The following is a 14254-nucleotide window of genomic DNA, read 5'->3' as shown; positions in this document are numbered from 1 at the left end:
AAGAAAATAAAGATGTTGCCTAAAATGCAATAGTATAGTTTTATAGTGTACGTTTGATCGCTTGCAACTATGCGGCTAAAAACAGCATTTCTAACGCCAATATGAGTATATTGATATGGAGTAACGGATTGATAATTGAGTAGCAAAAAACAAAAGTCCTTCATAGTTTTCTATTTTGTGGGGGTTTGTAAACAGATTTTGAAGCAGGTGAAGCTAGAAATAGGCCACTTGAGTTCTGGGTACAATAAATTTAAAAAAATGTATATCTTAGATGAAAAATGTGTACTGTTGTATAAATACTGCTGTTTTTTTTTCAGCAAATGGCCTGCTACATTTCAGTTTACTAAATCAGCTTATTTCAATGACTGATTCCCAGCTGACGTGAAGCCATCTGTCAATCATTCTAGTGGCGGTTTCTGACATGGGCACCATGGGGGGGAACCGCCCAGGGCGGCATGTTGTGAGGGACGTGGTGGGGCATGATGTCATGTTTGCCGCTGTGAAAGTGCGCATACTGAATGTTTGGTGTGTACAACAACAAAAATACAGAAATCAAACAAAAAAATGATTTTCCCAGATAGTTTATTTGAGTGTTTCCATCACTCTGGCCAGTTTTTGCAGCAATAACAACTGTGTGTGTGTGTGTGTGTGTGTGTATGGGACAGCTGCTGAGCTCAGTCAGGACAGTTTCCCCGGCTTCCGTCGGCTTTTGAATTTTCACCTGTTGTCTCGTACGTACAAACTGTAGACACTTTTACGCACATCATATCATCATCATCATCATGTGAGCAGAAGAGAAAGAAAATTTTAAAACATATCAAACTGTGATACCAGCTTAGACAGCATGCTGAATGCAAGTACTGATTCAGTACACAAACGTACAGTGCATACGCACGACACACGTGCATACAAACAAGATCTCACACGTCTTTTTCTTTTCTCTTTACACAGAACACATTTTATACAAACATCTCCTCTACGCTTTTTGAGTTTCTCCCTCTTTCGTAGACGGAAACGGACGGCTCAGTCGGAGCGGCGTGCGGCTGACGGGTCAACGCTGCGGCTTTTGACCCTTCACACAGACTCGATCTTCTTTGTCTTCCATTCGTTTCGCTTTAGGACTTTTACCTGAAACAGCAACACGACAACATGCCGTCGACGCGGGGAGGGGGAAAAAAAAAAAAGTCACAGAAAACCAACGAACAAAAAAACCTATTGGCATTCCGTGTCGAGATCGTCATAAATTTATATTTTACTGCAGTAAATAACCTCACAAAAACTGTACATTTATGCAGAATAATGTTGATTTTTTTTAAAAAAAGAGACAACTATTCATATCCTGAAGGAATTTTTTTTATATCTGTTTTACTTTAAAAAAAAAAAAGTTAAAGTAAACACAGGAAGGTCAGCTTTCTTTTATTCTGGCCACACTACGTACAAGGACACTGATTGGCCCCCCAACAGGAAGGTAAAAGAGAAAAGTGTCCATTGCAACCATAAAGACACCGTCTACATGCCAACCAGTTGTCAAACCTACTGCAACTGGTGTGGAGGGAAAAAAGAAAAAAAGAATGAATTTGTGTTAAAGCTCCTCCTAAAGTGGAGGAACCCAGACAGAGGAGCCACCGATACGACTTCAAATAGAAAAATACTGTAGCAGCTAAAGATGAAAACACACCATGGCTGAAGCGGAGCGTCCTACACACTCATGTCTTGGCATTAACACACAATCGGACGGTTTGAGCTGAAGCGTGCCAAGACGGGGGTGACTGAAATAAGACAATGATTTCACAAAAAATTGGACTCTTCTTAATTTTGTCGGGGTGAGATTATTGTAATGCAATAAAAGAGAAATTTATCGGTTTTTACACCAGCTAAGCCGGCGGTGCCAATAACTGTTGAGCACTAGATGAAGAAAAACAAACAAAAATACGGCAATAGCAGCAGCTTCACAAAAATCATTAGCATCTTTTTGTCTTCTGTGCACAAAAACATGATTGACGACACGATTCAACAGACGAATAATGCATTTTGTTTTTCTTTTGTCAAAGAGAATGCAAAACCGTAAACAAACCATTCGAATGCAAGATGTATAAAAATATATTTACTGGGTCATTTCCCCTCTTTAACAATGGAAGCCTTTTTTTTTTATTAATAATAATAATAATAATAGTACCACTACAACAATCTGACAAATAATAATTGTGGAATAATGTTAGAATACTGTCAGATGATGGTCTTCCATTATTCCCAACTCTGGATAGAAACTGCATAATAAGACAAACTTCCGTGCTGAAAATATTTGGTCTTGCAGAGGATGTATGCGCTCGTGTCCGGAAACGTTGCCTGTGATGAATGCGGCTGTGCAAGCACGAAGACGGAAGAGGGGTTTGAAAAAAAAAAAAAAAAACAGAAAAAGAAAAAAAAAAATCTAAAACTTCCCGGAGTTTTACGTCGTGATCAACAGAAAAAAAAATGTCGGGATAAGACACCAACTGTCCATGATCTGAAAAGCAAGAGCAGACTTTCACAGCTTCTTTTTCCCTCCTTATGTCCTGAATTCAAGTGATGACTTCAGCAAGAACACAAATGTCTGTATTTCTAGCGGTTTTGCACGAGTCATTTTTAATGGGTTTCGTCCCTGCAGCAGGGTCTTGCTGCTGCGTGGAGGAACGGTGGTTCTGCGTTTTCAGCCAGTCTGGCGTTCCTCGTCTCCATGCCTCTCCCTTACACACTCGTCACCTTCTCCTGATTGGGTTCCTCCCGGAGGTTATTCGTACTCCAGGAACTGTTTGTGATAAAACAAGAGGTACCTGAGGAGAGGAGAGGAGCGTGGGGTCAGAACCAAGCCTCGTCTTAACGGTGGAGCCCGGATGAGGTCCGCTTACCCTTCACTATCGAGCACATCTTTGATGCTGGCCTTGGTGATGATGGCGTCGTCGCACTTGAACCACTGGTCTTTGTGCTGCCGGATGAAGGTGGTGTAATGGCCGCTCTCTAGTGTCCCCTGGTGGTTCACCACGGCAAATAAACTGTACCTGGAACGAGGGAGGGGAAAAGAACGACAAATATCAACTCTCTCAAAATTAGAAAATTTGATCAAACAGAGACACGGGCAAGAATTAAGCTACGTTAATTCTAGAGCTGTTTTTGTTATTTTCAATCAAAAGCAGCTCTAAACAAATGAGGGCTTAGGCTTCAGTTCAAAGAATTCTGGAAGGTTTTCTGGACGTTTGTCCCAGATGAGAGGAGCACAAAAACTCCATGTTTGGTTCTGACTCTGGAGTCGATTTGAGAGGTCTGGAAGCTTGGTACAAAAACATCAACGGATCTTTAATGGGCAACATTCTACATTCTGCAGCCGTCTGATTGTTTTTTTATTTAGGCAGACCTTTTACAAAACGTCAGGGGAAAAGTGAGAAGTTGCTTATTTTCACTACAGAAACCAGGCTTGTGTCCATTGGTGTAAAGCTTACTTGTTGTCATTGTTGAACGCCTCCACGGTCTGCTGGTACTGCCCGTTCATCCTGCTCTCCTTACTGAAACAAACACAAAAACACAGATAAATCAATCCATGCGTCACATTCAAGTTACAAATAATGCGTGGGCCGCATGAGTGAACACATCAGACTGAAAGTGTGAAGGATGCGAGGTCCAGCCTCAAACGGGGAACCAATTACAATTTTTCTCAATCAGGTCAGGATTTTATTCTAAATTGATTTAGAGAAAATCAATCTTCTGACTAAATTGATGACATTAATCAGTTCATGTCCTATTATATTTCTCAACCAATAAAAGGTTTTAGGAGAAAAAAATTTTTTTTTTCTAACAGATTGTGTTAGTTAAATGCTGCAAAGTTGGATTTTTGGACTTCTAAGGGTAAGTTGATCAAGTTAAAAGGTGGTTTGTTTTACTTGGTCATGTCCAGATTGCCGGCTCTTCTTTTCATTTCCGCTCACCTGGAGGCCATGAAGGGGGTCATGTCCAACTCCAGTGGGAACGAGACGTAAGTAGTGATCTTCCTCCGGAGTTTGGCTGAATGTTCAAATCTCTGACACGCACACAAAGGAGCATTAGGTCTACGCTCTGGTTTATCGACACAATCGTTTAAAAAAGTATAATAACAATAAGGAAAAACTGTTTTACTTTAAGGTGAAAACAGGCCACGATAGGCAACTTCTTCATGGTTAACTGCTTGGTGGATTCCTGGTAACTATGGCAACCGCTGCACTTGATCTTGGCGCTGCTGCCGAGGTGCTCCGGTCTGGTGAACCTGACAGGTGACGGTTTATTTTTGGGTTTTTTCTCCACCCAAATCTGCACAGCCGCCCAACCCTTTCAGGAGATTTGGAGGCAAACACTTTGGATTTGGTGCCGGTTACCTGCGCAGACAGTCCATAAGTGTCGTGGCTCCAGTGGCGTGACTCTCCCCATTAAGTGCTGTCACATCTCCTCCGGGGCTAAGGGGCCAGAAAGGTGTGGAGGATCCGGGTAGGTCCAGGCTGATGTCCCAGAACGGGTCTATGGTTGTCGAAACACCACTGAGGACGCAACGGAGGAAGTGGAAAGATGTCAAGGAAACGTGACTTTACAGAGAATGACAGCCGGTGTTTTAAGGCAAAGACACAAAATAAGTCAAACTGGCCCAGCAGAAGCAAGAGCGTGTAAAGAAATTAAAACAAAGCTGCTTGAAGTTACCTACATGACAGGAAAATGAATAATGACAATAAATTTCACGTCCCCAACTCTCTTCTTTATAGCTGGTCAACTAATTTAAATACAAAATACAACAAGTATCATGAGTTATGTATATCTCTTAAATACTTTTTCAAGGTTAAAACACAATGGACTGGGACCCATCGGTTCAGAGGAGGCATGCTCTTGGTAATGAGAGGCCTTTAATTAGGCCATCAATTGTGACTGAATCAGCCCATAACGTGCACCAAGTTTTTAGTTAGTTTCTCTTATTCCTAACATTTTTTACACATTCTTCTACAACCTTTCTGTAAATGCTAAATAAAAAAAATAAAAGAGACATCTTAGGAATGCCCCACAGACGACACTCAAAGACTTTAATATGTTCAAAAGGAGTAACAGCCTCCACCAGGTGGAGCTAGAGAGCCGTGTCTCAGACATGCGGTCTTGATGCTGCTGCAGTGTAGCGGCTCAGAGTGCAGATGTGAGTGATAAATAACAGGGTGGATCACAAGGAGACGGGAGTTTTATTGGCAGAGCAGCGTCACCGCTTCCACTTTTCATGCTTTTATCTCTTCACTCCGAGTCTCCAACGGGGCGGGGCTTCATGCTTGTTATTCACACACACACACACACACACACACACACACACACACACACACACACACACACACACCACACACACACACACACACACACACACACACACACACACACACAGGCACTTACTGGCACACTTGGCAGGTGACGTCAGACTGCAGACCCCCTGTGAAGATTTGGTCAATGATGCAGTTACAGTGGTTTGGGTTGTTGGCTTTCTTCCCGTTGTCGTCTGCAGACACACAGAAACGTTCGCCGTGACTTCACAGCCACACACCCCACACCGCCCTCATGATCTACCCAAAGGGAATCTCTGTGTTCGTGTGTCACCTTTGCAGTGTCGGTGCAGCACGTCCAGCGCCGCAATGAGGAACTCGTGGGCGTCCTGCTGCTCGTAGCCGGCCAGGTGCCGGGCGTGGGTCCACACCAGGTGCAGCAGGCGGAATGGGATGTGAGGGGAGCGATGGCCTGAGTAGAACTGAACGAGGAAATGAGTCAACTTTCCTCTGGGTCTCCCCATCTTTGAGAGGCAAGTTAAAAAAAAAAAGATTGTCACCTCCTGGAAGAGTTGGGACATCTCGCACACGAGGCACGAGTTGCTCTGCATCTCGCACTTGTGTCGGTCGGACAGGAAGAAGTCGCGCAGCAGCGGCGTGTGCGTCAGCGCCTGGACGATGCAGTTCATGAAGCAGGTGTTGCCCAGGTTGATCAGACCGCGCAGGCCTGCAAGTCAACGGCATTGGTCATCAATGAGGAAATCATTCTGACGCACGCTTAGGGGAGCCGCCTGAAAGCCTCGGACTTTTCTGCTTTGTGTCCAGTCAGAACCATAAACCTCCATGTTTCACTGGGACGTTATGGGTTTACAAAGATCATTTACTCATTGAGCCATCAGGAATAAAACATCCTTTACATTGAACACATCGGTTTGTGTTAAGATAAATGACCTTTGTGCTCAAATTAAAGGCTGAAATACATTGAAAATAAATAATCACTCAACTTACTATAAGGAATCTTTTCTCATAAAGGTTTATTATAGAATTATTACAAAAAAGATGCAGTTTCAAAGACATTATATAAAAATTAAGCACTTTGCAAACCCACTGCTGCTACAAATCAGCCAAGATCGAAATCAGCAGGTCAGGTCCTAAAAACACAGGACCATTTCATCCTGTGTTGAAATGGTCCAGTCAAAGTCTGGTCTTAAATCATATCAACATCCAGCAGGAAGAGTTGAAAATATAATCCATCTAATCTGACTGATCCTGAGCATTTTGTTGGACGATAAATTGTTAAGTCATTGCGATAATTGACAATATTGTTGTCTTGAAAACATTTTCAAGTAATATAATGGAAATGGCAAAATAATGCAAGAACACATTCTCAATGTCTAATAAACTTTTATATTCTAATAATCATCTAAAACTGGAAGTCGAAGACATTTGAAATGTCCAAAATAAACAAACAAAACAACAGAAACAACAAATAAAATTTATTTTATTTGTTGCAACAGTTTTTTTTGGTAGAAAGAGAGAAAAGAGGAAAAACAATAAATCATGCACATGGAAATGATCTGAGTTCGTTTTTATTTATCATGCAATTAATTCATTTATTGCGACAGGCCAAGTTGAGCTATTTTTCAAGAAAAAGCATCTATGAAACCGCGCATCATTTCCATCCAGTACACAATTAAGCTTTACTTCGTAAAATCCCAATAAATCCATTGATGGTTGTAACTAAAAATGTCTATGTTTTCCCCCTATAAGCTGACCGCTTGCTGACTGAGGCGAGGGAGGTGAGGGGTGGGGGATCAGGAGGCGGCGTTCTCACTGATGAGCAGCCAGGCCTGGAAATCCCATCATCCTCTAACGGTGCCAGTGATGCTAATGGCGCTGGGCAGATCTCGGCAGGCTGCTGCGAGGTGTTAAAAGGTAACGGCCGGAGCAGTCAGCGTCGCACACGGCCGGACGGCTGCTGCTGTCCAACGTTCACCGATGCTGCGTCCTAATTACGCCCCTGACGTGATATGAGGACTCAAATTCACCAGCAATCTACACGCCGCATCGTCTAATGGTCTAATTCATTGAACGCGTCAGTGAAACGGCTCAATCCATCAGGTCCAACTGCTACACCAAAACCATAAAACCCCATAAATAAAACATCTCTGCTCTTTACGCCTCTGCTGATCTCCCATCTTGAAACAGAAGAGCTGGCAAAATGACAGAGACGGCAATTGGCTCCTGTGCTTTTTAGTGTGTGTGTGTGTGTGTGCGTGTGTGCAGAGGCACGAACCAATAGTACAGTTGGAGGTGATCCTCCTCCTCTTGGGATTGTGGCGCAGCAGCTCCAGCTCCCTCTTGGTTGGCTCCCATGTCGAGTACTTTTCCCCGATGCCTGTGGCGCAGAATGAAGGCGCCTTTTCAAAATTCATCGGCGTCTTTGATTTGAATTTCACTTCAGGACTTGTGGATGCAGGGTGATCTAGCGACGGCACTGTTGGACAAAGCTGTACAGTGTGACGGCGAATACTTTGCAGAGTCACACTCTATAGATTTTAGCGCAGTTAGCTTGTCGGGCTACGACAAGATGACCCTGACACTGATGCTGCCACCATGAGCAGCGTCGTTCCAAAATCGAACATAGAAAATCATCCTCACACCCACGACGTTTGGCATGTAGGTCTGAATGCTTCACTTTTGTCACAGCTGACCTTCTCGGAGTTTCCTCTACATGTAACTGATCATGACGCACCGCTACGACAACATGAAAGCTGCCACAGCTAAAAACCAACATGGCTGTGAGACTACTGTGTGCTGTGCTGCTTACAGGAGTGAAGCAAAATGAAGTGGAGGGAGAGAAAAGGCAAAAGAAAGGAACCTAAGGAAGGTTATGTTGAACGCACTTTCAGTTTCAAGCCTGTGAAAACGCCCTTAATGGTAGCATACGCTGCATTTGAACGACAGCGACGTAGTTAATGAATACAGTTTGGCCTTAATGTGTAATGTTTCAAATATGTTTTGAACAGAACGACGCAGCTTAATGTTGGGTCAATTCACCATGGAGACTCGTTTCTGGTTGCATTTTCAGATGAGCGGATTAAAATATTTTCAGAAGAAGAACCCGAGGAAGACTGGAGGTCACTTTAGATGGAGACGCTCGATGTTCTTTACCGAGATGCAGTACCATGAAGTAGAAACGATGGCGACCTGTTCTGCAACATACCTTGCATCTTCCAGGCTTTCCTCTGCTCCTCTTTGGCAATCTGCTCCATCTCTTTGTCATAAATGTAGTCTTGGCACATAAAGCAGTAAATTCCCCCATACAGCAGGTCGATGGCTGAACACACAGAGAGAGGAGAGACACACACAGACAGACAGACAAACAGACAGAGCACAATGACAAAAACCAGAGGACACGTTGGTTCATTGGACCGTGAGGAAGAGGATGTTGGTGCAGTCTGTGTGAGCCGCCTCAGATTACCAATCTACACCGCTTGGAAACGTGAAGAAGAAGAAACGGTGCAAACTGCACTTTAAGAGTTCACACAACAACTCCTTTTTCCTCCTCTACAGTATGCAGCTACCCGTTTGATGTCGCCATAACAACCAGACTGTGGGCCTCTCTCTCAACAGATGTCCTCTGCAGGTATGGAAAGTGGAGGGAAAAATGAAGCAAAACGGAGTGAAGGATACAGGAAAGGAGGGATTTTAGAGATCTGAGAAGAGAAAAAACGGTGGAAATAACCAAACGCCGACATTTCTCTGTGTCGAGAGGGTCACTGGGTAACCATGGGAACAGGAGGGCAATCGACGAGAGGATGGAAAAAAAAAAACACAGAAGGAAACTAACAACATAAATGGCTGAGTTAAAAACGGCAAACGAGGAGGATTATTTAATAATTGCCGGTTTCGTCGGGTTCGTTAAGGGCGGCTTAATTACTCCGTCCCCGCTCTGCTGAGATCTGTCCCTTTTCTCCGCCTTCTTTTCAACTATTTTTGTAGCATATAATTCAGCCGCCACCCTAATTAAACTCACAATTAGGCTCAGTGGGACGTGCACGTTTTGAACACAGCAGGGAGTCTTCCTGAGCGGGCTGATAAAGCTGTATAGGGAGAAAAACAACAACAGAAAAAACCCACTAAATCTTGGTGTCTCAGCTTCTGCCAACCCCAGATTTTGTCTTGGCACCATCAGCATTTGTCGGCGTGGTAAGAAAATTCACTTAGGGACGCCCCTGAAGAGATGCCCCCCTTGGCAGTGAGCCGTCATTTCCATTAATGTCAGTTTTTCCTTTTTCAAAATCCTTACAGAAAATTTGATAAGAAAAGTGATAAACAATATGAAAATTGCCAGCCCCAAGCTTTCAGAATTCAGCAGCACAAAATAGATATGAGCTAAATCAATCAAGATGCACTAGAATCCAGACTTCTGGCTTTGATGTAGCAAATAAAAAAAGAAAAAAAAAGAACCTTCATAAAAAATAAAAGTATTTAAACAAACAATCTAAAAACGACTGAAAACAGACGTCTTTTGAAATTGTATCTGATGTGCAGCCAGTATTAAAAGTCGACGTTGGGTCAACAATTAGTTGTTTCTAAATAGCGTCCAAGAAATTCTTGGCTCCTTGGAGCCTCTTCTGCTCAGATCTGGAGTCTTTTTCATAAAATGATGTTGTTTAGTGAGATGAAATGTTTTTTTTTTTTGTTTTTGTGTTTAGTTTTTTCCCATAACTCGCTGGAGGAACATCCAAATTTCTAAAATAGAGTTTCTGAAATAAAAATCTAATGTCATCGTGATTTGCCTTCCTAATAATGGCACCTCTGAATGAAGGTGTTAGGTGTAAATATATTATATTATCACATATTCCGTCCAATGGGAAACAAATACACCAGTGTCATTCACCAAGCCTCTCAAGGTTTATTTCCTTGTTGAAGGTGTTGCAATTATGTTGCACAAGCTTGCGTAAGAACTCCTAACTATGTCGCCCTTAATAAAATGTGTCAGCATACCACACTGAGGTCTGAGTTTGTTCAAACACACAACTAAAAGCTCTCTTTATACACAAACACACTCTGATGAACGAAAGATAAAACAGGGTTGAAAACGGCGGTTCTTAATACGGCTCACTGCTCAGGGTAGCATCTTGTCAGGGGCGTAGATGGTCTCTCATGTGGAGGGAAGCTTGTCAACTGCACCATCGATTTCCACTAAAAAACTATTTCATTTAGAATTCACATTAAAACCAGTAGATTTTCCACAATTTAATCGACGAATTTGTGTAACAAAAAAGGAAATCGTCTCAAGCTTGAGATTGGAAAAAGATTTCAGGACAATAACATGAAAACAAAACAAAACACAAAAATAAGTGACTGAAAACTGACCCCAATTTTGGGCATCTGGAGAACGCAGTCTGACGTTCAACTCTACCTGTCGTTTTCGAATAATAAAACATCAGTAATCTTTAGCAGACAAAATTTCTATTTTGAAAGATAATGGTACTTGATTATGAATACACATCCCACAGAGGCTAGTTGTATTTAGTCCGCTGCTGTAGCAGCTTGCTTGTCGTTTTACTTCCAAACTTTCCTGTCACCGTTCAACATTTTTAATACGAAAACACTATGGGGCAACTGGTGCACTGCCCCAGTCCACCAGGGGGAAACTCTGAGAAACCCTTACCCGGGACGTCAATGATTTTCCCAAATGTGCTCCGTTTGTCCCAACGTACTTAATTCCATACAACATCAGACGTTTAAAAAAGTAAATGGACACAAATCTGTGTTAGCTTGTGTGTGTGTGTGGGGTCATACCGAGGTTATGCCTTTTACTCTTGGCATGTTCGTGGATGTGTTTTTTGGAGAAGCAGGCGAAGAAGACACAGTAGAGGCAGGAGTGGAGTCTGTTGAGGTGGGCTCCGCACATGTGGCAGATGCATGACTTGGCCTGCAGAACGGAGAGGTGGGACACATAATGGTCACCGGATCGGAACAAAACATTGCGTTCTGTTTTTTTTTTTATGTATTGTGGTGAGCTTTTGTGCTATATGGCTCTTTATTCTACTTAATTTTTAACTTGATATGCTTTTATTAAAAAAAACAACAACACTATTCTCTTTTTGAAAAAGAAGCTTATTAGATTGTCAGACATACCTTGTATCTATACTGATTGCACATTGAGGGCTAACTGTGGCATATTACACGATGTGCATCGTTCCTTTTAAAATAAACAGAAAAACATCTGTTCTTCGAGTGTAAATACAGTGTGTTCAGATTGGTATGAATTATTATTGTGCTACACATTCATTCTGTTTGTCTGTGAAAAGAGGCAGAGAGGGCTGGGGGGGTGGGTGCATGCAGATGAAATGCTGGCATGCCAATGCATGGAAATGAGAAGAAATGCGGAATGCTGGAAACAGCAGGGAGGGCAAAATGAGAGGATGAAGGAGGTATTGAAGGCAAGAAGAGAGCGAAAGTGAAATTTTACGATTTCTGTGTGTTGATAACACAAGTGCTGCGTGGAGGGAGCGTCGGATCAATGAAAATAGATTCACGGCTGAGATGTGACGTAACACAATAATGCCGCAGGAGACACTGGAACTGAAATTGAGGAGCTTGAAAAAAAAAGAAGAAATAATAATGATGCAGAGAGAAAACAAAAAGATCGACTGAACCCCCAAAGTGAAAGCGGGAAGTAAAACTTGTTCAAAATGGGAAAAGTGGGTCATGGGGAAACCGAGGCTCGCTGACGCATGTGGGGATCAAAGGCTGTGCTGAGTCGTCTTAAAGTGGGATGTCGGAAAATATTGAGGAAATGATTCAACACATTCGCATCAGAGCTGGACCAAAGTTGCCAGGTCTTATGAGGGGGGACTACATTTGCCGATTGTCTGTTTCCCTGGGAGGAAAAGGGTGACTTTTATCACATCAAAACCACAAACTTCAATGTATTTTCCTGAGGTGTAATGTCAGTGACCTACTAAAACAAAAAAAAGGTAAATATTTCATCTCTAAACCAAAAATATTGATATGATGAAGTTGGCATCAGAACCAGTTTCATTCACCCTCTTGATTTTTTATTTTTTGCATTAGTTTCTCAAGTCTACCATATATTATTTACTTTGATTTGCTTTCAAATGATTTGTTTTTGCACTTTACAAAGGGAAAAACAAAAAAATGCACACAATTTTTTTTTCTACAGTTTATCATGCAAGTATGTTAAAAATACCTGTAACATTTATCTAAATGAAGTCCTGGGTTTTATACAACAAAAAGAGGAGCCACAAAACCGCCTCACGATTATTAATTTGACAATATATCGTAGTTAAATCATACTTGGCACTGCTCTCGGTTTAACGTCAAAATGACACCTCTAAACACTACTGTTTTTTTTTGTTTGTTTTGTTTTTCTATAAATTATTAGTTCAGTGGGTCTCGCAGCATGAGGGTTTCATTTGGATACTGTCCCATACAGTTTTTTTTTTTCTAGCTAAAATAATTAACGGAAAAGAAACACTGAAAATGATCTCAGACATACAGAGTTACTATCAAGCAAAGGGCGGTGCCGGGCTCCTCGCGTTAGAGGGTGAGCATCAAGCAAAGTACCCCAGCAACATCCACCGAGAACATGCAAGTGCAGAATGGACGCAGACCCCAGCCCCACACTGCAGAGGCGCACGTACGCACCCCAAACATCCTCACATCTGGAGGGCTTGATGTCTAAGAAGTGACAGAACCTCGTCGATCATCTCGTAGTGAAAATATTTTATTGGTGAGGGAAGACGGGGGAAGGTTTGGTTGATCCCCCCCCTCTACCCCAACACCACACAGACGAGGAAATACCGCTGTGTGCGCCGGTGGAAGGAAGTGGAGCCACAGCAGGCGCAGCGCCAACGCAAACAGATGCACATCAGCTCTCAGATCTAGTGTCCAGCCTAAGCTTTGATAGGAAGCTAATGTTTGGCGTGACAACTTTGCTTCAGTATGAGCTACACGTTGTGTCAAAGAGCAGAAGCCCCTGAGGGTAGTTTTTATTTATTTGAAAGCAATTTCTTTTTTGGCATTAGATGTGCCTCATTTGGAAGGGCGGGGAACTCGTCACACATTAAATACAAAAACTAAAAAAACAAAAAAAAACAACCAAGCAGGTTGTGTCTCACAGTGGGACGCTTGTCTCCCCTCCACTTGTTACCTTGCGTTTTCTGGTCTCGGCTGAACCGCTCCACACGAAACACTGATAAATGAGCCTCAGGTTCTGCTTCCAGTTGTCCACTTTGAAGCTGTTCACATGGGGGCAGCCTGCGGGACTCATGGCAGTCACAGCATCCGGCTTTACCGCCTCCTCCGAGCGACGAACCTGTTCACAAGCCGCCCCCCGCCGCCCCGGTCCGAACGGCTTTTTTTTTCTCTCGCCCCCTTTCTTCCAGCTAGCTCGCCAGCTTCGTTTATCCAACGAATGCTGCGTACTGGCTAACTGGCCATGTCCCGGTAGCAGGAGCTGATGCACACGCAGCAGCCAACATGGAGGCGAATGTTTACACTGCGGCCTGTTTGCAACTTATCATTGACGCTATTAAAGCCAGGACTGCGCAGCACGTGAAGCTCTTCAAATTCGCTCAATTACATGTTAGCGCGCCGGCTAAAGTTGGTTAGCACTGGAATTTCAACACAGCGACTGTCGTCAGGACCCTCCTTAATAATAGCGCCGAGCCAACCAGAGCCGCGTTCTCTGCGTGATTGGCGTGTGCCAACGTTCGGCTTTTTTTCTTCCAGGTCCCGCCCCTACGCAACGGGTGCTGGGTCGTGATTGGTTGGCTCTCCCCCGTGAACCGCATCCGCTGTTTTGGAGGTGTTCTTTGCCTGCGCGCGCTCTGCGACAGTCAACCGGATGATGATCTGGGTGGAAATTATGAGGCGGCGTGGGAGGAGTGTTTTTGCCGGCGGAAAACGTAAAGAGCCAACAT

At 43.2% G+C, this 14254-nt stretch overlaps 2 protein-coding genes across 4 annotated transcripts in view; one reads left to right on the top strand and one right to left on the bottom strand.

The window, feature by feature from the left end:
- LOC129377515 (uncharacterized) overlaps positions 1-14254 on the top strand; it is a 288482-nt gene that overhangs the window by 43497 nt on the left and 230731 nt on the right. The gene's annotated exons all lie outside the window — the stretch shown is intronic.
- On the bottom strand, positions 566-14028 carry usp22 (ubiquitin specific peptidase 22). Of its 3 annotated transcripts, none has more exons than XM_055057500.1 (13): positions 13483-14028; positions 11106-11238; positions 8518-8631; positions 7588-7788; positions 5852-6018; positions 5626-5773; positions 5425-5527; positions 4383-4541; positions 4147-4273; positions 3960-4051; positions 3477-3539; positions 2889-3038; positions 566-2813 (listed from the first exon to the last, which is right to left on the bottom strand). In XM_055057500.1, exons 1-13 carry the CDS (start codon positions 13600-13602, stop codon positions 2771-2773), a joined length of 1620 nt encoding a protein of 539 aa, XP_054913475.1. In that variant the 5' UTR covers positions 13603-14028; the 3' UTR covers positions 566-2770. The 3 variants fall into 3 exon arrangements, with proteins under 3 accessions (XP_054913475.1, XP_054913477.1, XP_054913478.1); XM_055057502.1 differs by having other exon boundaries at positions 7588-7689; XM_055057503.1 differs by lacking the exon at positions 13483-14028 and having other exon boundaries at positions 8518-8934; positions 11106-11193.

The sequence above is a fragment of the Poeciliopsis prolifica genome, unplaced genomic scaffold, assembly GCF_027474105.1.
Source record: "Poeciliopsis prolifica strain line A6 unplaced genomic scaffold, Auburn_PproV2 SCAFFOLD048, whole genome shotgun sequence".
Lineage (NCBI taxonomy): Eukaryota > Metazoa > Chordata > Actinopteri > Cyprinodontiformes > Poeciliidae > Poeciliopsis > Poeciliopsis prolifica.
The sequence above is the reverse complement of the archived record's forward strand: the minus strand, read 5'-3'. Positions and strand labels throughout refer to the sequence as shown.

Excerpts from the sequence above, each read along its gene's own strand:
- usp22 (XM_055057500.1), bottom strand. The coding sequence starts at position 13,602 with ATGAGTCCCGCAGGCTGCCCCCATGTGAACAGCTTCAAAGTGGACAAC. Across the intron at positions 5,774-5,851 it reads TGTCCCAACTCTTCCAGGAG|TTCTACTCAGGCCATCGCTC; the intron begins GTGACAATCTTT and ends TTCCTCGTTCAG. Across the intron at positions 3,039-3,476 it reads GCGTTCAACAATGACAACAA|GTACAGTTTATTTGCCGTGG; the intron begins GTAAGCTTTACA and ends CCCTCGTTCCAG.